Source organism: Poecile atricapillus, chromosome 3, assembly GCF_030490865.1.
Source record: "Poecile atricapillus isolate bPoeAtr1 chromosome 3, bPoeAtr1.hap1, whole genome shotgun sequence".
NCBI classification, from domain to species: domain Eukaryota; kingdom Metazoa; phylum Chordata; class Aves; order Passeriformes; family Paridae; genus Poecile; species Poecile atricapillus.
The window spans coordinates 78,301,182-78,324,495 of NC_081251.1; the positions used below are offsets into that span (position 1 = coordinate 78,301,182).

The window sequence follows — 23,314 nt, forward strand, 5'->3', positions numbered from 1 at the left end:
CTCCCCATAGTGGATGTGAGAACAGGCTACTGAGCCTGGGATGAACATAGCAAGCAGACACAAAACTGTCTTCTCCACCATTGCTAAAGCATGGCTAAGAGGCAGTAGGTGGTCAGGTCACTTAGCCTTTGCACGAGATCTGTTCCTGCCTGTGCTGGTCTGGTGTGCAGCAATCACTGGCTCTCTCCTGGGACCAGGGATTTCTGTGCCTCCTCATGGGCAGAGGGAGCTCTAAGCTGTGGGGCAAAACTCTGCACAACCCAAACCCTACTACTGGCTTGTAAGGTTGCACAGCTAGGTTCAAAATGGTGTGAAGTGAGCCAAAAAGTGACTGCTCAGGCAGGAGTGAGAGCTGGGAGAGGGGACTGGAGCTTCATCAGAAAGATTATTTTTTTAATACATGGATGGATGATGTACCTTTATCAAATAAAACAAGTACAAGCCCAGAAACTGTATCAGAGAATCATAAAACAATTTAGGCTGCAAGGGACCTCTGAACACCAACCTCCTGCTCTCAGCAGATCCAAGTAGATCAGGTTGCTCAGCAACTTGTTGAGTATCTCCATCACTTCCCTCAAGAATGCAAATCCAGATTCTGGCACAGGAGTAGTCCTGCCTTATTCTCCATCTGCAGGGATGGGGACGGCTCCTACCCCTGGACAGTACAGCAGAAGTGTGGGCTAGGCATTGCTTTAAGAGCATTGGGGAGGAGGAGTGCAGGTATGGGACTATGGCAAGAGCAAGATCCTAAAACTGCAAGCAGCTGTGGGTTTGGGGGTCTGTGCAGCTGGAGCAGGGCAGGAGGGATCGAGAATTTCCCTTGAAGGAGTGGTCTTGAAATAAACTAGAGGCCTTAGAGGCCTTTAATGCAATTGCATTCCAGCCCCTTCAAGGCAAGGCCTTCTCCACTGAAAACCAGAGGAAAAGTAGTAAGATCCCCGAGTGCAACCTTCTGGGCTTGGAAAAGCCTTCTGGGAATAGTAGAGAGTAGGTAGGATTGTCTTTGTGCAGAGAGGGCACCACTCTTTTGTCTCATAAGGAAATAGGTGTCTGGTGAGGAAGAAGGCTGAAGACCTGAATTAACAGCTTCACAAGGATATTTCCACTTTATTTTACATTGCATATGTGAGACTAAGTCTCAAACTAGGAGTTACTGATTCTTCAGTGAGTAGAAAATCCCTCTGTAATCTCAAAGGGAAGCCTTAGAGGGAAGCAGGATCCCACCAAACAGGCTTGCACAATTTTAAACAGCAGGTTACATCTTCCCTATTAAAGGAAAGGCCACAGTGCCATGCTCCCATCCCTGAGGACACACAACTGCTGCCTGCAGGCAGGAATAAGCCCCTCCCTCACCTGAGCAGCTCCTGGACCTGCAGGGACAGGGCTGGTGTCTGAGGTGAGAGGAAAGCCAAGCACCCAGCTGGAAGGGCTGCCTGGGCTAAATCCAGGAGGGAGATCATTGCTGCCTGCTGTGCAGGAGGCGCTGGAACAAGGAGCCATCCTTCTGGCTTAGGCGGGCAGGTGAATCCAGCTCTGCCACTCTCCCAGCTTGCATCACCAGCACTCGGTCGGAGTCCAGGATGGTGTTCAGCCTGTGAACAACAAATGCCAGGACACACGGTGGTGGATCTGAGGAGAAGCTCTGGATATTGCTTCCCCTGCTGTTAAGGGTGGCCCAAGACATGCCCAGCATTAGGAGCTGTGGAGGATCTCTGCAGTGCAGCTCCCCAGGGAGTCTCTGCTCACTGCTGAAATGCAGCATCTCTTAGGAGAGCATCATGATGCCTTCCAGTTGCTGGGCATGGCAGGGCACCAGGAGCACAGAGGGAAGTTCTGTGGTGAGGGGAAGCTCAGGGTATGCCTGATCCTGGGGTTGCACAAAATGTCTCTGTCCCTGCAGAGGTTAGTGGGTTGCTTTATTTACCCCAATATTTCCTCATCTGCCACCTCCCAAGGGCAGCAGAAATTGTGCCTCAGCTGTTATTCACCTGCAGTCTGGCATCTTTGCTTATGCTACCATCACCACTGGATTTGTACTTGTCAGCCAGCCAACCACAGGACCTACTGCACACATCTGTGCAGCCCAGGTCTGCCCAGACTGCCAGCAGAGCAGCAACCTCTGGCTCTGGATAGGGAAGACAGAACAGCAGGAATGTTTTTGCACAGTCGTGCACCATTCAGTGTGAAACTACAGCCCTACGAAGCTGCAGGTCACAAGGAAGACACTGCACAGGATTTGACTAGGTAAAAGGCATTATGGAGTTCAAGACTCTGGTTACACGTTCATCTCCAAGAGAGTGCAGGCTGTGGCACTGGAAATTACTTGGAGGCGCAAGAGACATGTACAGAGTCACTTCCCATCCTGGATTTCACCCAAAGCTGAATGGCATGGAAAAACCATGGATACAAAACAACCCTATCAACACCTCTCTCTCGTTACTGCTCTCCTCCATTGCTCTTCATCCCAGTGGAAAAGGGGCTGGGGCCATCTTCAACTCATTCTTGCTGCTTTGCCTTCTGCCACTCCTTCCTCTGCTGTTTCTCCTCTTTAATTACTCCTTCATCAAAGGTGGCCTTCCCCCAACCAACCCAAACACACACCTCAGCCCACAGTGCCCTTTCACTTCTACTCTATTTATGCCTAACATCCCTAGTGTAGGAACTGTATTCCCTTCACACCCCTCCTGCCTCCCTCCTACATGATGTACTTAACAAGACCCACTTGATTCACTTGCCAGGACCAGCCCACCCTGCCTGTCATCCATCACTCCCACTCCTGTGTAGCAGGACACCAGCCCCTGCCACCTGCTCATTTGATTTTTATTTTTGTGGTAACCTCTGTGCTTTGAAAACACCCTCCACAGAATTGCATAACCCTCCTCCAAATGCTCCTCTACTTGGCAAGAGTAAGAGCAGAGAACACCACCTAATGCTGATCCAGCCCTTCTCTGTAGCATTCATGTTTTGCCCTCTTCCTTCTGGCTGCAGCCATCCACCACTCTTAATCTCTCAGATGTGGGACAATCACACTTGTCCTGTCCTGCCTGGACAGTGTCTGTCTTGTGGGCATAAGGTGCAGGCTGGGACTAAAACTCAGGATTTTGGAAAACAGAACTATCCAGGAGCTGGCTGCAGCCCTTCGCTGCTGGCTGTGCTGCACTGCCCTCTACTGAGCCAGGGACACCTGCTCGTCCACGGTCTCCACATTGCCCCTTTCCGTAGGTTAGTTCGCCATTACTCCTCACGCCCTAATTTGGCAGAACCACAAGGAACAATTCACCTGCCCTACAGATCCCAGCAGGCAGTGCCCAGGAAGAGAAATCTGTGATATGATGTGGCATTTTGCCCTTTGCTGATACCAACTTCTGGGTACAACATTTTCCCCTTTTCACATCCAGTTGTTCCCAGAACCCAGCAGAAAAGGCAAAACGCAAGGTCCAACTTTGGCACTTGAAAAACCTTATCACAGAGACCTTCGTGCTCAGCTTGAGGCCCAGGCCTGGCACGTGCAGCCACCTCTCCCTGTGAGTGGCAGGACGATTTTAGGCATAGAGACTCTTCCATACCTGTGTGCAATTGTCAAAACAGTTTTGTCAGCGAAGCGCTGGTGGATGGTCTGCTGCAGCAGCTGGTCTGTCTTCTGATCCACACTGGCTGTGGCCTCATCAATGCACAGCACCTGCCGGGGACAGAGAGTGAAGGGAGCTCCCAAGCACCACAGCAGAGACCCCGCTCCTGTTCCCATCACACCTCCAATTCTGCAGCGCTCTCCTCTGCTGTCCCCAGACAGCCAGCAGCAGGTCACCCTCCCCTTGCTCCGATGGAGGCAGTGCACTCACCTTGGCCTGTGTCAGGAGGGCTCTGGCCAGACACACCAGCTGCCTCTGTCCCACAGACAGACGCTTTCCCCTCTCTCCCAGCTCGCTGTCCAGCCCACCTGCAGGGATCAAGATCAGCAGTCACTGGCATCATCTGTACAGGGCCCCAAACAGCACCACCAGTCCAAGGTTTTCCCAGTAGCACACAAAATCCCAATTCTGCTCAGGCCCAGGCCTTAGGAACTGTAGCCTTTACACTTAGACACAAGCAACATCTGGTACAGCTCCCTTAGAACTAAGGCCTGGCTTATCTCTCAGCTACTCCTCTAACACCCACTGAGGCCGGGTCTCACCAGCAAAATTCTGCCACCCAATCCATCACCTGCCAGTCCATTTTCCTCTAAAGGTCAGGGAATGCCACTGGGTCCCACTGACCTGTTTCCACACTGGTTCTCGTGTGACCTTGCCTAATCCATTCCCTACTGCATCCACCTCAGCTCCCTGCCTGAGCTAAGGCCTTCTCTCCTCTTGCAGAACCTGCACTCATCAGCTGCTTCTCACTGGTTTCCAACTCACCCATCTGAGTAACAGCATCCCACAGGTGGCACTGCTCCAGCACCTCACGGAGCTCAGCATCTGTCCGTTTTCCCTGGGGGTCCAGGTTTTCTCTGATTGAGCCACTGAACAAAAATGGATCCTGTGGGATGATGGCCAGCCTAGATCTGCAAGCAAACGAAAGCTGAGGGCTCATGGGATGGGTTCTGCAGAAAAGCAAAGATCTGCTATTTCTTTTTTCATGGGGTGTCTTAGTTTGCTACAAATCTTAGAGGCACAGAGACATGGGTCACATATTCAGCCTGGTTTCCTTCGCACAACTGTTGATAAACAACAGAGAGACTCATAAAAAGCTGCCACAATCAGAAAAGAGGATGTCACAACAAGAGTGAGTCCTTTGCTCTTCACTCTTTATGTCAGCATCCAGCCAGTGACAGCTCTCAGCCATTGTCAGCTACCCTGCACTCCGCTCAGCTGTACCTCAGTTCCTCCAAGCCCACCAGCTGGCTGTCAACACCATCCAGGAGAATCCGGCCTGATTTCATCTCCACCATACGGAAAAGGGCCAAGAAAAGGGTGGATTTCCCAGATCCTGTGCGACCCACAATCCCCAGCTTCTCTCCAGGGTAAACAGTGAAGCTCACACCATCAAGTGCATTAGGCAAGCCTGCTCTGTAAGCCAGGACCACTTGCTGGAACTCCACAAGCCCCTCGCTTGGCCAGTCAGCAGAAACCTAAGAAGGATACACAGGTGAGAAAGGGTATGATAACGATTGACTGTCATCTTCAGCATCACCTCCTCACAGCCTATACCCCATCCCTCCCTTTGGATGGTTGCTTGGCTTCTGAGCAGAACCAACACACAAGCCTAGTCCCACCTCCAGCCCACTCCTAGGCTTGTTTTTCCATCACAGCTTGTATCTAGCATCCATTCTGCTTCCCTACTCCTTCCTGTCATTCCAGCCTTCACCAGTTCTTGCCAGAGATTCATCCTCCCCAGGAGATATACTGGTAAAACATGAGTGACCAAGGTGGTTTCTGTGGTGAGGGCCCTCCACACATCCACTGGAACCCTGTGATCTCCCCAGGGGGAAAATGGAGGGCAGAGAGCCAGAAGATGGGCCAGTACCTGAGAACACATTTGAGCTTTTACCTGGACCAGTTTTTCCTGGGGCTCCACTGGGATGTCTGTGGTGTACTCCTCTGTCCGCTCCACACTCACCATCATGATCTCTGTGTGAGTGAAACTGGAAATGAGGCCTGAGAGCAGGTTTGTGACAGACAGGGCATACGAGAGTGCCAGGCCCACAAGTCCTGTGAGGACAAAAGCATAAGCAAGAATGTCACTGGGAGGGAAGGAGCTGGCATCTTTGTGGGCAGACAAAAAAAAAGGAAAAGGATTCTGGAGTCTGAGGTCACACTTGAGGTTGGGGACACACAGGAGCAGAGACTGGAGCTGAAGCACCACACTATAGGTGACTTTCTAGGGACAGGAAGCAGGAGCTCTGGATCTTACCCCAGTGTAGGAAAATGTGTAGCTGTGGGCTGGGAGAGGAGGAACCTCTTGAGCCCAACTTAGGAATGGACATAGATCAATCCCTGGCAGTCTACCTGGATTTCCCAGCTGTTTCTGGTGCTGGATAATGGCAATCCCTGCAGTAGCAGTAACCACAGCAACCCCAATCATCTGCAAGCGGATGTCCAGCCAATCCATCACTGTGTTGCTGGCAAAGAGGCAGCGCTGGTTCTGCTCCAGACGCAGCTGATTCTCCAACTCAAACCTGTCAGGCACACAACAGAGGTCTGTAGCACTCAAATTCCCCTCCTTCTGTTGCAAGACCAAGGGCATTCCAGCCACCCTATAACCAGCCCCACATGAGAAAGGCCTTGGGCCTATAAAGCCAAAGCTCTGTCCTTATGGGTGCTCATGCTTTCTGCTCACCTCTTTGTTGCCCGCATGGCTCTGATAGTGCTCAGTCCTGAGAGGGTCTCTGAGAAGTGGGTGTAAATGGGAGACAGGGTGACACTGTGGAGGCGCTTGAGCTCCCGGGATGTGAATCGGTAATAACGCTGAATGAAGAAGTAAACTACAGCCAGGGGGAGCAAGACCAGACCAATCCAAGGGAGGCCATAGGTCATTATCACCAGCATGCCCAAGAGCCCGTAGATGTTGGCTAAGAAGATGTTGAGGATAAATGGCAGGCTGTCATCCACACAGTACAAGTCTGAGGAGAAGCGGTTCAGGATCCGGCCTGTTGGTGTGGTGTCAAAGAAGGTGACTGTGGCCTGGCAATAAGGGAACGAGACAGTGAGAGCCAGGCAGCTGCAGTGAGATCCAACCACAAAACAGTGTGCAGGAGAGCAGCACCAAGGGGAGCAGATAAGGCCACAACTCAGTGGCTGCCACAACTTCCTTACCTCAGCCTCCAAAGCCAGCATCCACTAGCAGCCAAACAACTCATGTTGTTTGCATGGTAAAAGGAAGCACTCCCTCTGTATCGAATGGCTGACAGCTACTGAGAAAGCAGGTACTCAGACACCATGATGGCCCAATAGTAGCAAGGCAAATTCAGCCTCTAATCCAAACTTCCAATCCCCTAATACTAACTCTAGCTTGAGGACCCAAGGAATCCAAAAACGTAAAGTTAGTTAACAGATACATGCCAGCATTGCCCTAGATCTTGCTTAATAACTCCTTCCAATCTTATCTAAACCTGAACTCACCATCCTGTAAAAGATACTTTGACTTGACTGGCCCACATCTTGGCTATACATCTAAGCCTAATGAGTGAACAGATGTAGGTGTGAGCCATAAATCATCCTTCTATGGAATGAACAGGACACATTTTGAACCCCAGCTCATTGGCCCCTTGTGCTGGCTGTGGTGCAGCCCTTTTTGAGTGCAGTCCTACCAGCCAATACCAACAGAAACCTTAATCTATCTCCCACACCCTTACTCCCAGCTATGAGAAGAATGTCAGCTTGCAGGAGCCCCAGCCTGCTCTGGACTTTGTGCCCAATACCTTTAGAACCCTTTGGAGCAGTCGGTTGTGAATGACAGCAGCAGCACAGAGGGTGCCATAGGCAAAGAGGAACGCCCGAATAATGGTGAAGAGGGAGTTGGCCCCTGCAATGCTCCCATAAACTATCAGGTAGAAATTCACATCCACAGAGCCATTGGGAGAGGCTGGGGTCTTGTCCAGATCTTGAATGGGGGAACTGGAAAAAAGGAGGAAAATTATGAATCTGACAACATCCTCTTGTCAGTAAACTCACAGACAGGGCACGAGAACCCAAGAGCATACTCCAGGGGAAATCAGGATATTTTAGCCTGATACTCCTGTTACACCCCTTTGGCATCTTGGGACAATACTCTGATTATTATGCAGCTAGGGGTCTTCCATAAGCCCTAGACAGAGAAGCCTTCTGGGCATGTCATCAGGTCAGAGATTTTGATTCTCTTTGTCAAAGCAGCCACATACATCCTCTGAAGTGAAGTGGTCAGTTTATCCATTCCCACTCTCCAGTATCTTCACGGGAAATGCAATTAAGGCTATTTCCAGCTTCCTTTGGCACCTCTGGACCATATTCACTTACACAAGCCCAGCAGTGGAGAAGAGAAGCAGCTCTGGGGAAGGCAGGGAAGCTAGGCAGGCCATCACAGAGGTATTTGATGTCTGGGATACGCTGGAGATCCAGTATGACAGCCACCAGTCCGAGATATTTCTGGATGCTACAGAGAAAGACAGACTACATACAGAGAAATTCTGCATTTGAATCAGCAAATACGAAGCAGACAAGCTGAAGGGGAAGCTGCTGGAAACAACTTTTCCATAGTCTTGCTGCCCAGTATAGTCTTCTCCCATTAGTAGTAGAGCAGGAGCAAGGGAACAGCTTTGAGCTGCATCAGCAACAGAGCACTGCTGCAGAGGTACAGTAATGCAAATGCAGCAGTGAGATGCCAGGTACAGCTCCCACATGTGCCTCTTCCTTCTTTGAGCCACTTTAATTTGGGAAAGAGAAAAGTGGTCTACCTGCTACACTAGAGAGTGTTTAAAGGTGTCTCTCCTTCTGGACTCCATGCAACCAGAAAATGAGACAAGAGGAGTCTAAAGAGAGATGTGCTGCTGGGTGGGTAACTGCCTCACCTTGCATCAGAAACAGTGAGAAGAGGATTGATATTGCCAAGCAGTTGCCCATTGCCATCCAATAGGCCTTGTACACCTGAAAAGCTACTGCCCCTTCTTTCTTCTCTTCCTCCTTGTGAATGAGATTATAGTTTTGGGTTGGTTCTTCTGCCTCTGTTGTTATGACCTCCTCCTGTCCCTGTTCATTAGGGGCTGTGGGAATGGATGCAAAAGCAAAGGTCAGTGTTGTGTTAAACCCTTCTTGCAGCTGTTCTTAACTGTGAACAGAGCAAGTCTAATCTATAAGGGACATTTTTTTTTCCTCCTCTCTCCTCTTTCAAGATAGGTGCACCAACTCTGGCAGTTTTTCATCCAAAACTGGACTACAAGTGGAACCATAGGTTCAAATACTGCTCCAGACCAACACCCAATGCTATGTGGGCCTCCTATCCTTCTGTGCATACACCACCACCCATCTATCTGCCACAGCAGAGCAAGATGGTGGGAATTCTGCTCTACGGCCAGCAGTCATCAGGTACATGTTCTGTCTGGAAGGTCAGCTGTGCTGCCCCAGCTACCCTTAAGCTCATCAGGAACAGACCTTTATCCTTATGCCCCTTGTCTGTATCCTTGAACTTGGGGAAGGCTTCAACAAGCGGCAGGATATCAGCTGGTGTTCCTGCGAAGAGAGACATGCAAATTCTTCCGCATCTGTGAGGAACAGGTGATAACTCTCCACCTTCCCACAGTCTCTTGCCCTGAAATGACCCAGTTTTGTTCTCTCATAACATTCCCTACGTTATACAGCAACTGTACCCTTGAAGGCTCTGCTCCGTTCAACCTGTTACATCCTTCTGCCTCATCAGCTCCCCACATCTAGGGCTGTCCTGTTTTATCTGTACATCTGCACATCCTCTTCCACCCCATCTCTGCCAACACGCAGTTCTCTCAGTGTCCTCCTTTTTTACTGGGTTCCCCACTAGTAAATCCTAATATTTTCAAGCCATTCCAAGACACAGGCACAAGTGAATGCCTAAGACAGACAATGTACCTGTCTTAACTATCCTGCCATTATCCATCAGCAACAAGGCATCGGCCTTCTCCAAAAACTCTGTCCTGTGAGTGCAAAGGACCCTGGTCTTATGTTTGAGAACTCCGAAAATGCATTTCTGCATAATGTGGTTGGCTACATCTGCATCAACAGCAGCCAGGGGATCATCAAGGAGGTAAAGGTCCTTCTCCTGGGAGGGGAACAAAAGAAAAAAGGATACAGCTGCTGGCCCTCTGGAGTGGGCAGTGCTGTAGAGAAAAGTCCAAGTGTCTCCATGTGGCAGCACCTTTAGGCTAGCACAATGTGCTTTAAAGACATGCTGCCACAGCTCACTGTACAGCTGAGTGCTTCCAGCCGCTTTGTATTTGATTTGGCATGATCTGCCACACAGTTACTCCTTTGTTATTTACCTGGTAAATGGCTCTGGCAAGGGCTATTCGAGCCTTCTGTCCCCCACTGAGTGTCACACCATTTTCACCCACCTCTGTCTGGTCACCTGCTGGTAAAATCTGAAATATTCAAGAAAGTAATTTAGAAAGGGACAGGAAACTCCTGCAGACACAAAACCAGGACACAGGGGCCCCTCTCCACTCTCTGGCAGTAATTTCTAAGGCTGACACCTTCCCAGCAATTAAACAATGCAACGGTCTATACACCAGTTCTACAGACAACTGGCAAGCTTTATTTAGGCAACGAAAATCTCTTACACTCCAGAATAGGGTGGTCACATCTGAACTACCCATTGAGAGGAACTTCTGGCCTAAGGTAATTGCACACAGTAATTTTTGGTGAGAACAAGAGCTGTGCTTGTATCAAAATTATGTCAGGGTCCTTCCAAACAGTGTAGCAGTAAAAACTACCAAATTTCAGTATTTGGAAATAATTCTCTTTTTGATTTGGTAGCACAGCTGTATTCTACTAAGTCTCAAATAAAAATCTTGCCTTTTCAGAGTATTCATAGCTCCAGCCAAAACAAACAGGAGCTGCTAAAGTTGGCACTTCAGAAAATCAGGTATCAGCTTGTAAACTGGAAGAAGGCTAGCTTCCTACCATATATACAGCCAGGTTTACTGGATAATACAGCCAGTAATTCAAATATAGAATATATGTCAGGGGCACTGACTTAGCCCTTCCAAATCCCAAAGAAGTTACTTCTGACTCAACCCCCCCAAAAAAAACCATCTGCTGCTGATAGATTCTGTCTGAAAAACCCAACAGTCACCAGTTCTGCAAGAACAACTCCTTTCCCCAGGATGAAAAGTTTTTGGCTCAGCAGCAGAAGAAACCACCCAAAGTGCTGCAAGAGTGACTCCACACCTTAAAGAAGTATGGGCACACCAGGAATGGTATGGGCTTGGTAATCAAAGCAGCACCGTGGGATGGGACATTGGAAAAGCAGTCTACACCCTGAAGAAATAAAGACTGATCCCAGTGAGACTCAGGATGGATGCAAAAGCCCACCAAGAAAGTCCAGGTGGATTTACAGTTTAGACACTCACATTTAGGTCTTCGGAGAGGGCACAGGCCTCCAGCACATCCTTGTACAGCCTGGCATCATATTCCCGCCCGAAAAGGATGTTTTCGCGGACAGTGGTAAACTGTATCCAAGGCTCCTGTGTGGCCAGACCAAATCCTTGCTCCAGGTCACAAACATACATTCGTCCACCTTGTCTGCAAGCACAACAGAAGTGGTTATAAAGGGCAGCAAAGGAAAATTGCTGGCAGATCAAAATTACCTATGGGCTGGCATAGCACGGGGCAGTCCCCACCTGCCGTGGCATGGAGGGATCAAGCAGGGAAAAGTCTTTAGGCTACTTACTTAATGAGCTCTCCAGTAATGGCTGCAAGAAGAGAGCTTTTGCCAGAGCCAACCTTCCCAACAACCCCCAGGAGCATTCCCTGCAAAAGAAAAAGATGTAACCTGATGTGCTAATATATGGTAGATTGTCCAGATTTCTTGAGCCACATATAGCCTGTAAGGAAGCTGGCTGCTTACACATTCACACATTCAACAGCACAGCTGGGTATAGCTGTCAGGTAAACCAGACTCCTGATAGGACAGGACACAGATTTGCAAGGAGTGTTAATTCTAGAGCCCTGCTCTGTTCCCTGTCCTGTTGTCTCCTGCAGCACCAGTAGAAAGCAGAGAGACCTATCTCCTGTCTATAAGCCATGGATGTTCTCTAGCGCCTTTCAGCTTTGAGATGTAATATGTGTCCTCTGCCTCCTGACCAAGAGAAGATTTTGATGCACAGCTTCTAAACTGAGGAAAACATGCCACTTCTGCTCCATTATTTCTAGTTTCCAGTATTTTTTCTCTAGTGCCACTTTTCTGTATTACCTCCCATGTCTTTGCTCACCTTCCTCAATGACAGGTTCTCAATGTGCAGTTGCAGAGTGCCTGTGGATGAGGGCTGCCTGGTGCTTTCCTCCTCAACTGGCACCCACGAGAAGGCTGCACATCGTATCTCCATGGCAGTAGCAGTATCTGAAGGGCTATCTACAGGTGAAAAGCAGCACAGAAAAGCACTGCTATAAGACCAGAAAATTAAAGCATCACAAATACCATCAGCTTTGTTGTTCTCAAATGCAGAAACCATGGATGAGGCACTGCATGATGCCCCTGACTCAACCACAGAATGAGACTCTTGTCTACTGACTTGCCCTTAAACTTATACATCCCTTCTTCCAACCCTCCTGTCTCCAGCTCACATCAGACACACATGGCTGTCTGGGAGACACTGTAAGGATATAACCTGGTTTTATTATTGCTGAAGGTAAAGGAATGACCAGAGAGCTAGCCAAAGGCAATGAAAGAAGGCAAGGGAGCTAATATGGCTCAGGAAAGGGGCTACCACTCAAGCCTTTCTGCTAGGTGAAGCCAAGTTTGTTGATAGCTTCAGTGTCAGAAGATATTTGGTCAGAAGACAGACCTACTTGTTCTACTGGGAGACTAATGACAAGCCATGGCTTATGGCTGGTAAAGTGGAATGCTATAGCCTTGTCTCCTGCTTTCCACAGAAATTAAGAGAAGTTAATGTATCCACTCTGCCTGTACCCAACTGAACATCTTGAATCACAGGGTGACAGCCAGCTTCCCTCCAGTAGTGCCCCTGGAGTGTGCACCTCAGCTCTCTGCTCTGAATGTCTGCTGACCTGAGTCTCAGGTCTGGCAGATTTTTAACCATTACCTAGGGCATAATAAGCTTCCAGGTCCTGGTCCATGAGTTCAAAGAATTGCTGGAGTCGATCCAGGGAAACTTTGGCCTCCAAGATCGCATTCAACACCCATGGGAAGCTGTTGAGGGGTAGAATAAGCATCCCAACAAGGGCCAGTGCTGTAAACACCTGTATGGGTAAGCAAATAGCCATGAGCTGGAGCCAGTACCTCCCTTGTATCCTCCAAACAGCTTCACCAGTGAGAGCCTGAAGAGCTGTGGAGAGACATGGGTTGGGTTTATTTCCCAAAGATTCCTCAGGACTGCAGTTCCACTGTAGACTGTGCTCTGCACAAGACAAGTTTGGAGCTCTCCCTACTACCTACTCACCTTTGTGGCAGTGAGCTGGTGACCCAACAGGACATAGGTGACGAAGATGGCAATGGAGACAACAACAGGCAGTGCTGCCCACATGTACACACACAAAGCATCCAGGTAACTGACAGCCCGTAACTTCTGCAGCTCTTTAGCCCGGCAGGCATTTATCCTGCTGCTGAAGTGCTTCTCCCAGGCGTAAAACTTGATCACACGAATGCCACATAGGAACTCTGTCATTAGCTGCAGGCAACAAGGAAAAAAACATTAAGCAAACGGTGCCCAGGCAGACTGGGCTGTGCCTGGGTGTGCAGCTGTCTCCTGCTAAGGGTCAGGCTAGAGATATCAGGAACCATTTATTGCTAACAAAGACATAAACTTAAGTGGCAACTGATGGAGCACTATTGTAATCATCCATCCCACCAGCTTCTTCAGCCACCCATGCTGTGTACAACTAAGGAAAAGGCAAAATATTACACTACTTTCTAAGTGAAAGAGGAACAACACAGGTGAATGGATGTGTGGAATTGCTAGCTCCAGCCTGGTTACTATTTATTTGTGTTGACCTGACAGTGCCTTGAGATAATACCTGACTCCCAGGCCTGGTGCTGCCCTGACACAGTTAGTCTGTATCCAGAGCCTGGTCGGTTCGTTTCCAGAACTCTGGTGTCCCTGCAGGATGCAGTCCTCTAATTTCTGCTTTCACATCAGCATATGTAGAGCAAGCTGACTGTGTCCCTGCCCAACATTAAAGAAAACTAACAAAAGATACTTTATTCAGCAATCCAGTCTTATAACAGTTGGAGAAAGTTTGGCATGATGAGATATGACTCCGGTAGATGCACCTTCTGTTGGGAAAATAAATATATTTAAAGCTGCCAACAGTTCTGAAAGGGAGTTGACTTATGTTTCATGCTTCCAAAGCATGGGTGAAACTGCTGTCCCCTCAAACTAGGGAAACAATGCTAAAAGGTGTGAATCAAATGTCTGACGTGGTGAGGAGAGATGGCACTGCAAATATGGGAAAAGCAGAGGAAAAGATGACTGAGAGTGCCAAGCCTGGAGCCATATAAAATTACATCCATGATCATTGCTTTGTCCTGACTGCAAGCCACTTTAACATTGATGGCATCACTGGAGCAATAGGATGGATGCATATCTAGAGGAAGCCATCAGGACTCTTAGCTTAACTACTAAACACAGAAAAAAAACTTGCAAGGGAACCTAAATTAGCCCAGGGGACAAGACAAGCTTTAAAGGTTCATGATCTTATGGGTGGAACTACATCAACCTGAAACACTTTTGACCAAAGTGTGTGTGTGTGTGTGTGTGCATGCCCCTTCTGGCATTTTTCTCAACAGCTGTTGCGATTCAATTCATCTGCCTTGAATCATGACTAGTGGCCAAGAAGCCAACATTCTGGGACAAATAGGGGAAAAATACAATCTCAGAGAGATGCCTCTGCCCCTCACCTTGACTCGTGTGTCCTTGTGTTTCAGCATCCTCTTGTTGTTCAGCATGATGCGGTTAGCTATGATCTTGTTGATGGGCACGAGCAGAAGTGCCAGGGCCACGCCCGCCAGAAAGGCTACCCCCACTTGCTGGTAGAGGAGGTAGAGGGTAATGGCAAGCTGGACAGGCAGGCTCCACAACTCATGGAAGCTGAGGCAGAAGTTGACCAACCTATTGGTGTCCGTGCTCATGAAGTTGACAATTTCCCCCACAGTGAAGCGGGCAAGGCTGGTGCTGCTGACACGCAGAGCCTTGTGGTAGATGGCAGAGATGACTGCAGCCCGCACCATCAGCATCATCTTCTTCATCTCATAGCTGAACTGGTTCCGCAAGAGAGCGCCCAGGAAGGAGCCAGCAAAGAGCCCAAGGGCATACAGAACCCCATGGCTCAGGGGCTCCTGCCGTGACTCCATGAAGTTCACCAGCAAGTTCAGAAGCAGAGGGCCTGAAAAACCCAGCAGACTGCCAGCCAGCTTGAGAACTCCAAGGGTGTAGAAACGAAGCCCAAAGGCTGCATGAAGGACTGACAAGAGGCATACAGCTTCCTGGGCATGGTGTGGGCTGTCTGGAGCATCACTACTCCCATCATCTCCAGCAATGATTGGGCTGGTAAGAGACACTGTCTCCTCCTCTGCTTGGTGAAGAGCTGCCTTCTTCTGCCAGCAAGAGTAGAACCGGTCACAGACTCTGGCAGCCTGGAGCTGGTGAGGAAGCACATAGACATCCTGCGGCTGGTTCAGCTTCTGCTGGTAGCCACGCTTCATAAGGGGGTTCATCCAGGTGTAAAAGAAGCGTGAGAGCCAGCTCTCACCATCTTCTGTCGCTCTCTGCTGGTCAGGCACTGGGACCCCTGGTCCTGAGATGGGCTGGTCTTGTTGCCAGGAGTGATTGATGGAGAGGAAATCTTGCCTGCCAGCAGTGGGGAAGAGGTAACTGGCCACATAGGCAAGCAGAGAGGCCAGCTGCAGACAGAGAATGGCAAACCTGGAAGAGGCACCGGGGTGGGCAGGGGACCAAGCTATCCCACTCTGGCAGTACCACACCAGTGTGATGATGAAGGAAGGTAGGGGTAAGAGAGTGAGGAGAGCCAGGGCTGCAGGGCCCCTGGAAAAGCCGTAAATGGACCTGCAGAGCATGAGAAGAGCGAAGCCATGCACCAGCCATGTCAGGGCAGCAGTGCCATTGGCCAGCACTTCCAGGTACACAGGGCCCAGCTCCTGCTGGGAAACAGTGGCTGGGATGGTATCAGCAAAGAATAGGCCAGCAAGTACGAAGGAAGTAGCTATTCTCCATCCCCAGCTTGGCCTGCAAGGCACACCGGAGCCAGACCTTGAGGAGGAAAGAGCAGTGAAATAAATTACAATTGAAATTCCACTAGCTCTCAGTCAGTAGTGTCCTTTCTTCCTCTCCTCTTCCCCATATTTATACATCTACTCCTACTTAACCTTCAGGATACACCTCCCTAGATCTGTAACTTTTTCTGACTGTAGGCATTGCTAAACTATATCAGGTCACTATAGCCCACTCTTTGGTCAATACCAGAGATTAAATGCTACCTATGAAAAGCATTTCTTTATAGAAATTTTTTTGCAAACTTTGATATTTTGTGGTCAAATTAGACTCCAATACTTGAGGATTAACAGCAAAAAAAAAAAAAAAGGTATATTTAACCTTTTTAACAGAAATTTTGGATGATTAAATTCTCTGTGTCACATCTCTGATCCTTGATTTCCTTGTCTGTTGGATATTTTTTCTAGAAACATTTTTATCACTGTTAGTTTCAGTGATGCTGTGCTTGTAAAGTCTATCATCTATTGCCCATCAAAATACTTCATTATCACTGGATTCTTTGTGGCCTTTCAGTATCAGTCAATGTTGTCATGTTTATGAATTTCAGAAGAGGGTAAACAGAAAAACAATTTTGCATTCTCTGAACTCCTTATTGCCTTATATACATATTCTATGCCACCTCGGATTTATATCCTCTCCCAGAATACTCCCAGTTTCCCCAGTCCTCATTCACTGAAAAAGCTTTTAATTACTTTCTGTGATGTTATGCCCACAATCCCCTCTATTCTTTCTGGATTCCTTTCTGTACACTGAATTAAGATGGATGCTGATAAATATCATAGCATTATAGTATTGTGTCCTTCCTTAATTACATATTCAGCACATGATGGGGAGATATAATTTCTAGCCTTTCCACCCCACCTCCAGTCCTGCATAATAATCAAGAGCCAGACAAGTCAGTTGTCATACCTCGGAGTGCCAAGGAAGCAGGCACTGACCACTGCGAGGATCACATGAGGAATCACATTTAATGTCAGCTGGTTGAAGCAATGGCCAACGCTGCCACGAACCCACACAGGGAATGGATCTTCTGGGCTGGTCCCGCACAAACCAGCCAGAATGTTCTCCATCCTTTCCTGGTAATTCAGTGTGAGAGACAGCACGTCCTAGGGTAAAGAAAAAGCAGCATGAGGTAAAAAACTTTAAGAACTACAGCCGCAGTCCAAGATAGAGTGATGAGTAATTAGCAAAGCTAGAAGTAACTTCCTGGGTCATAGTCCAAGCCCAGCTATTGTTCACTCACTAGCATATAATGTACTTCATAAAATTATCAAGCTCCAGCTTAAAATAAATTATGTTGTTTATTCCCTTAAATCACCCCAGGACTGCTATGCCCTGTGAATTTGCAGCTTTCTTATTTCCAGGTTGATTTTTTTTTTTCCCATGACAAGTTTATCCTCTCTAAGTAGTATAAGGAAGCATTTTCCTTTCTATGGATCGGTATGAAAAATATTTTGAGCTGCTTAAACAATAACCTATTAATTGCATCGCCATGTTCGCGACACTTCCCACCGCGGTAGTCCTTAAGGCAGCGTGTAACATGAAACACCTCCCTAGGCAGGGGAGGATGCTTGCTGCCCATCCTGAGAAGCAGGCGCTACCCCTAAGCTACAGACGACTGGCGAACCAGCCCCCTCTGTGTGCGGCCCCGCGGACAGCGGCACACCTGGGAAGGCCTCAGCTTTGCAGCGATTTCTGCTCGCTCCAGCTCGTCCCATCTCCAGCCTGGAGCCGGCTGAGCTCGGCACGCAGGCGGGGGCACTGCAGCGCCGCGGCTGCGAGCCGGCACAGCGACCTCCGGCACAGGCCTGGCCCAGCCCGGGGAGCTCCCAGCCGCGCCGGGGGCGGCCGCTGTCGCTGCTGCGGGCCTGGAGCCGCGGCCCCGCCGCCGCCTCCCCTGGCGGCCCGGAGGACGCGCTGCAGCCCCGGCAGCGGTGGGGAGAGGCCCGAGCGGGATCCGGGCCGGAGCTACAGGCCGAGCTGAGGGGCAAGGGCGAGCCCATGGAGCACGCACAGCGCGCTCGGACTTCTACCTCCCGGTTAAAAAATATGAGTTACACAAACTAAATACCAGGCTCCAGCCATGAACGAGGGTGATTTCCCCCAAAATTATTCTAGTTCCGTCCTGGTGATCTTATCCCTCCCCTCCTTCACCTATGATTTTTGGCTCACAGCGTCTGAACTGTTTGTACACTGACAGACACCAGATGCACATTACAGACTTGCCGTGTCGACTAGCACAGGTTTATGGACCACTGTCTTATCCAAACATCAGCAGGTATAGCCCAGGCGGTGCTTTTACAAGTGTATATATATTTACTTTTACAGGTATAGCGTTCTTCGCTGTAGACAGCACTACAAGATGAAAATGACATTACTATAAGAGCACCTTACCAATAACACATCAGTCTACTCACAGCAGCAGAGATCTCTTGGCACAGTGAGAGGTCGTGATGTTAACCTAACACAAGCATCTGAATAGCACAGGATAAATGAATCTTCTCTGTTTCACCTGTATTGTATTCAGTGACTGACTGGAGCATTAACACATGCAAGCAGCATCCCTAAATGTGACACTCATTCTTTACTATAAGAGTATGTTGCATTGAGGTGGGGGGAGTAAATGCACAGCTCTCCAGATGAGAGAAAAACCAGGGAGGCTGTCAGCTCCATCTGCTCTGGACTACTATACAGTAACAGGAGAGTGCTGTAAATGTCACCACACTACCTGGCAATTTTAGCAGCTACTGGTGATTTTTATAGCAGATGATCTGAATGCTTCAATTGTCCCAAACCCTCCCTCAGTACTCTCTTGCCAGGGAAAATAAGCATATCCCTGTAAATAACACATTGCAGGTAGAAAACTTTACTTTCAGCATGCAGCTCACCAGAGATACAGAAAGCATTCTCTGAGCTTAGAGGTGTTATCAGTGGGGTGCTGAGGAAGGAAAATATCTGACATTCCTGAGAAAACAGAGCAATCTGGCTAAGGGATTGTGGAACAGCAGAGATAAGAGCAAGAGCTCAGTGGCCACACTGCTCTCTAATCATAGTTTTCTTGAAAGAAGCAGGAGAGTGCATTTTTTGCAAGTCCCTCTCTCTCTCCCTCCTTGTTTAATAATCTTTTCTCACATGCCTGAAAGCAATCTTTGTGTGCCAGAGTTGCAAGGTTGCCTTTACAGCACCAAGCTAATCGCACTGTACACTGTATTTGGCCAGCCTGCTCTTTTCCCCCACAGGTCATCCAAGGGTTTCCAGACTACACCTTCCTGAAGAGGCTCTGAGAGTTTTATACCCTCTCTGCTCAGGAAAGCTTCCCTTCAAAGAAAATTCTGTGAAAGCAGCAAACTCTCAAAACAGTAAGTAGGGGTTGTGTGAGGTTGAAGCACTGCGCAGCACACAAGTGAAACTGATTTCAGATTTCATGTTTGTGATGTCTTATTAATTCCCAAATGAAAACAAACAAAACTGTCCAAACCCAAACAAATACCCCCAAAATACCCACAACCCCAACCAAACAAGTACTTTCCTTGTCTTAATAAGATATCAAAGAAGTTCTCAGATGTCAACAAAGGACAACCTTTCTCCGTTGAGCTAATCACTCTCAGAGCTTTTCCATTCAGCCACACTGTATTTTAGCATTCTATTTTTTTCACATTCTGCATCCTGCTTTCTCATCTCTCCTAATCTTTTTGGGTTCAAAACCAGGAACTTTACCACTTCAGCTGAAAGATTGACAACTTTCAGATGCCACCGATTCCTTTTTGGTCCAGACAGCATTGCCTACTCTCATCTGGGGAAACAAACAAAAAGGATATTAAAAAAGGAACTCCAGGAAAATAACAACGCACCCTAACTGATCTGAAATCACTTTGCCTGTTCTGCATAAGTGCATTTAAATAGCATCACAGCAAGAATTTAAGTAGACATTCCTCCTTTTCCTGCTTCCTTTTGGCTATTTCCCCTGTTCCTGAATATTGCTGCCTATGCCATTTACTGCTATGTATTTGACTGATTTAAGACATGCAGCACACAGAGTATAGGCTGGTGGCTATATTGCTTACAAAGTTTCTTGCACATTATAAATAATCATATACCTGGCAATTATAAAAAAAACAGAGCATTCAAAATTGAAAAAAAAAACCCAGCGACATTAGCTTTAATTTAATCCACCTCCACAGGCCATGCAGGCCAGATTTTATTCACCATTAGCCAGAGTTTGTTAATGCTCTAGACTGATAAATCCCCAGTGAGGAAGCACTATCTGGCAAAGGGAGACTGACTGCCCCCCCCACCGTGATGCATTTGTTTTGTAACAGATTACTTAATACCAATCCCGAGACTCAGGGAATCAGTGTAGGCTGTGTGCCCATTCCACTTCCCAGCTATAAGTAAATATTGAGCTGAAACAGAAGCCAGCCTAGACAAGCTTTAAATTCAGAATTATCAACCTTGTAATTATAGATGTAAAATCTCTGAAAGCAATTGTCTGTTTGGATGTGTTTTCTGTGCTCCCAGCCAAGGACTCTGCTATCATCTGAACCATCCTCTAATTCCATGACGACACAGCCAAGGAAGGTTTGATTACTTGGCTCAGTCCAAAATTTTTCATGAACAGGCTGCTTTGCCTGGACCTGAAGGCACAAGATAGATACTGTGCCCTGTTTTCCAGGGAAAAAAATTAATGCCAAGTTCAGAAGACAGAGGAGTATCTTCCACTGCATCTCCTCCTGAGAATGCAAATTCTTGTCATAGAAACACAGAAACCGTCGTTACTCATAGCCTAGGCAGTCAACATTAGATGGTTGTCTCATGTCCTTGGATCTAGTCTTGACTCAGACAAGAAGGTAAATAATTATAATTACGGTATTACATTTTTCTCTTTTACCGGACTGCTTCTTAACCTAATGGTCCAACCTGAGTTAAATTCTGATTTCTGCTTACTTGTTTATACAAAGCTACTCCTAACTTTTCTTATTCTGTTCTTTCTGAATGCCATTTGCTCCCCTTTCTTATTAGGTGCCTAATGGGAATTCAGAGACACCTCATTAGCCCAACATTGCCCTCAGCACCCAATTAGCTAAAACCTCTCCAAGCAGCAGCTAATTGCAAGTTCAACTATGAGCCTTGGAATTCCAAAGAGGAGTTTAGGAGCTAAACTTTTAGCAGAACAGACTGACTGGCACCTCTGTCATCCAGTGAGAGTCTAGTTGGAGGGATGTTACAAAAACCTCTGCAAAGCAGGTAAGGACCATGCCTGACTTTTTCCAATCCCTGAGACAAACTGTAGTGCTTCCTCTTCCAAAGATGTGAAATCTTTCAATTTGCTCTGTACCACTGGGTCCAGATTTCAGTTCTGATTTTAGGAATAATTTAACTGGATCCTGTTATGGATGCTCAGTCCCTTAAAAAAATTAACTTAGTAAGGCATGTGGTTAAAAGTAATACTACATCTAGCTGAAAATTAGTTTATAAATTGCAATTAAAAATTGCAATTGTAAGGCAATGCTCAGTAAGATGACAGGGTGCTAGAAAATGCTAATGAGCCCTGGTGAGTCTCCAACAAATGGAATTCTTTTTCATAGGAACTTTTAACATCACAACACACAGGGTGTTTGTTTTCTTTTTACCATTCCTCCCACAAGCAGTTTTCTTACTGTTGTGCAGATAAGACACTTTAATGGACTTTCCCTTCAGTTTTATTATCTGTATTCTTTCACCTTCCAAATGCCACTAAAAGTCTTTGATCAGAAACCACTAGAACACCTCCTGTAGGCCTCCTTTGGCTATAAGGCAAAAAAGTTAGGGAAAAAACTTATTGCGTTTTGCAAGGCTTTTAGATATCAGACACATAACTATTATAAAAAACTATATTTAAAAATGTTTTGCTGAGGTTCTTGGGTTTGCGGCTTTTTACTTGTCTGTTTTAAAACTAAACCATAGTTAAAACCTGATGTAACAAATGCAACAGCATGGAAGAGATGGCCAAAACCAAACAAGTAATTTTTCTCACTTTTTATTACACACGAGCTATTTTTATTTACTTCAGTTGGTGAAACTGAGTGCCTGATGTAGACACCTGACACTAAGGCATGAAAACATGTTCCTCTTTTGAATAAAACACCAGAACACATTTGGGTAACACTACATTCCTCACAGCAATAAACTACTTGAATGTGATCTACCACAAAAAAATAAAAAACTAATGGGGAAATTTCAACATACACCTCAGTTTTGTGGTTATCTCAAAGTGTTCTGCTTCTCTGGGTGTCACTGAGCCTGCTGCTTAGGGTAGCTAATTAGAACAGGCTGAGCATCCATTGGTCCTACCAGAAGCAGATCTACAGTCTGCTGCATACCTTCAAAGATAAAATTCTTGTCCCAGGAATTCTTATAGTTGAATTAAGGTCACTAATAAACACTGCAAGCCTTAGGACAGGAAGGTGAGAAGAGGTAAGTGGTAACAGAAAATAAGTCTCTATAGAGCTCATGCTTCTTTTGATGACTGAGTGCATTTACTAAGACTGGGTAGTGATGCACTCATTCAGAAAATCTTAAAGAGGGACAGTTTTAATACCACTGTACTAAATCACTCCCAGCAGAAATATCTCATCAGACAGATGACCATCCTGCTGCTACTTATAAATAGTATGCTCCAAAATGGTGTGCACGTTCAAGCAAATACATTTCCAAACACACAAGCAAAATTTCAGCCAAAAATCAACTGGCTTTTCAAATACAAGCCCTCACGTGTCATCCAGCTAACAGCAAAACACAAATCAAGATACAAAAGATTGTGGATTGTGGAAATGAAGCTGAAGAGTTTCACGAGAATCTTAATTTCTCTGCTTTCACTTCTTTGGACCGCTGACCCCTCTTAGTTAATTGAAAACGCTCTTCCTCTCCGGAGGCAGCCGCAGTAAGAGCAATGTTCCAGCCTCAGCACGACAGTGGAAGCTGTCACAGCCGCTGTCCGCACTCAGGTAGGAGAGGGAGGAGGCGGGAAGCCATTTCCTACCCTCCTATCCCTGCTGCCGGCAGCCAAGAGCACGGAAACTGGCTCAGGAGCTTAGTGAGCTGGAGGCTCAGCCTCAGCACCACCGACCGACCCGGCAAGGATCGCTTTGGAACATGCTTCTGCATGAAGACAACACCCGTACCGACCGGCTCCACAGCACAGTGCGCGTAGGGGGGGAAAGAACCAAAAAACTTAACAACAAAACACCAAAGCTGAGCGTGCCCCAGTCACGGCCGCTCGGGCACAGAAAGAAGCGCCACACGGCCGAGCGCAGCGCCCCTGCCCGCTGCCGCCCCCCCAAAGCGTGACGGCACGCCGGCGGCCGCCATTTTGTGCGGGCGTCCCCAGGC

General features: G+C 47.6%; 1 protein-coding gene across 1 annotated transcript; it reads right to left on the reverse strand.

Moving 5' to 3' along the window:
- Window positions 1-1,021: 1,021 nt before the first annotated feature.
- Window positions 1,022-17,812, reverse strand: ABCC10 (ATP binding cassette subfamily C member 10). The gene is made up of 22 exons (XM_058835641.1): window positions 17,613-17,812; window positions 16,856-17,052; window positions 14,557-15,925; window positions 13,100-13,327; window positions 12,743-12,899; window positions 11,912-12,051; window positions 11,371-11,450; window positions 11,051-11,222; window positions 9,962-10,060; window positions 9,552-9,741; window positions 9,102-9,179; window positions 8,522-8,713; window positions 7,971-8,106; window positions 7,397-7,592; window positions 6,316-6,659; window positions 5,985-6,154; window positions 5,527-5,687; window positions 4,854-5,107; window positions 4,395-4,540; window positions 3,840-3,937; window positions 3,567-3,679; window positions 1,022-1,592 (listed from the first exon to the last, which is right to left on the reverse strand). Exons 2-22 carry the CDS (start codon window positions 17,014-17,016, stop codon window positions 1,457-1,459), a joined length of 4,620 nt encoding a protein of 1,539 aa, XP_058691624.1. The 5' UTR covers window positions 17,017-17,052; window positions 17,613-17,812; the 3' UTR covers window positions 1,022-1,456.
- Window positions 17,813-23,314: the final 5,502 nt, after the last annotated feature.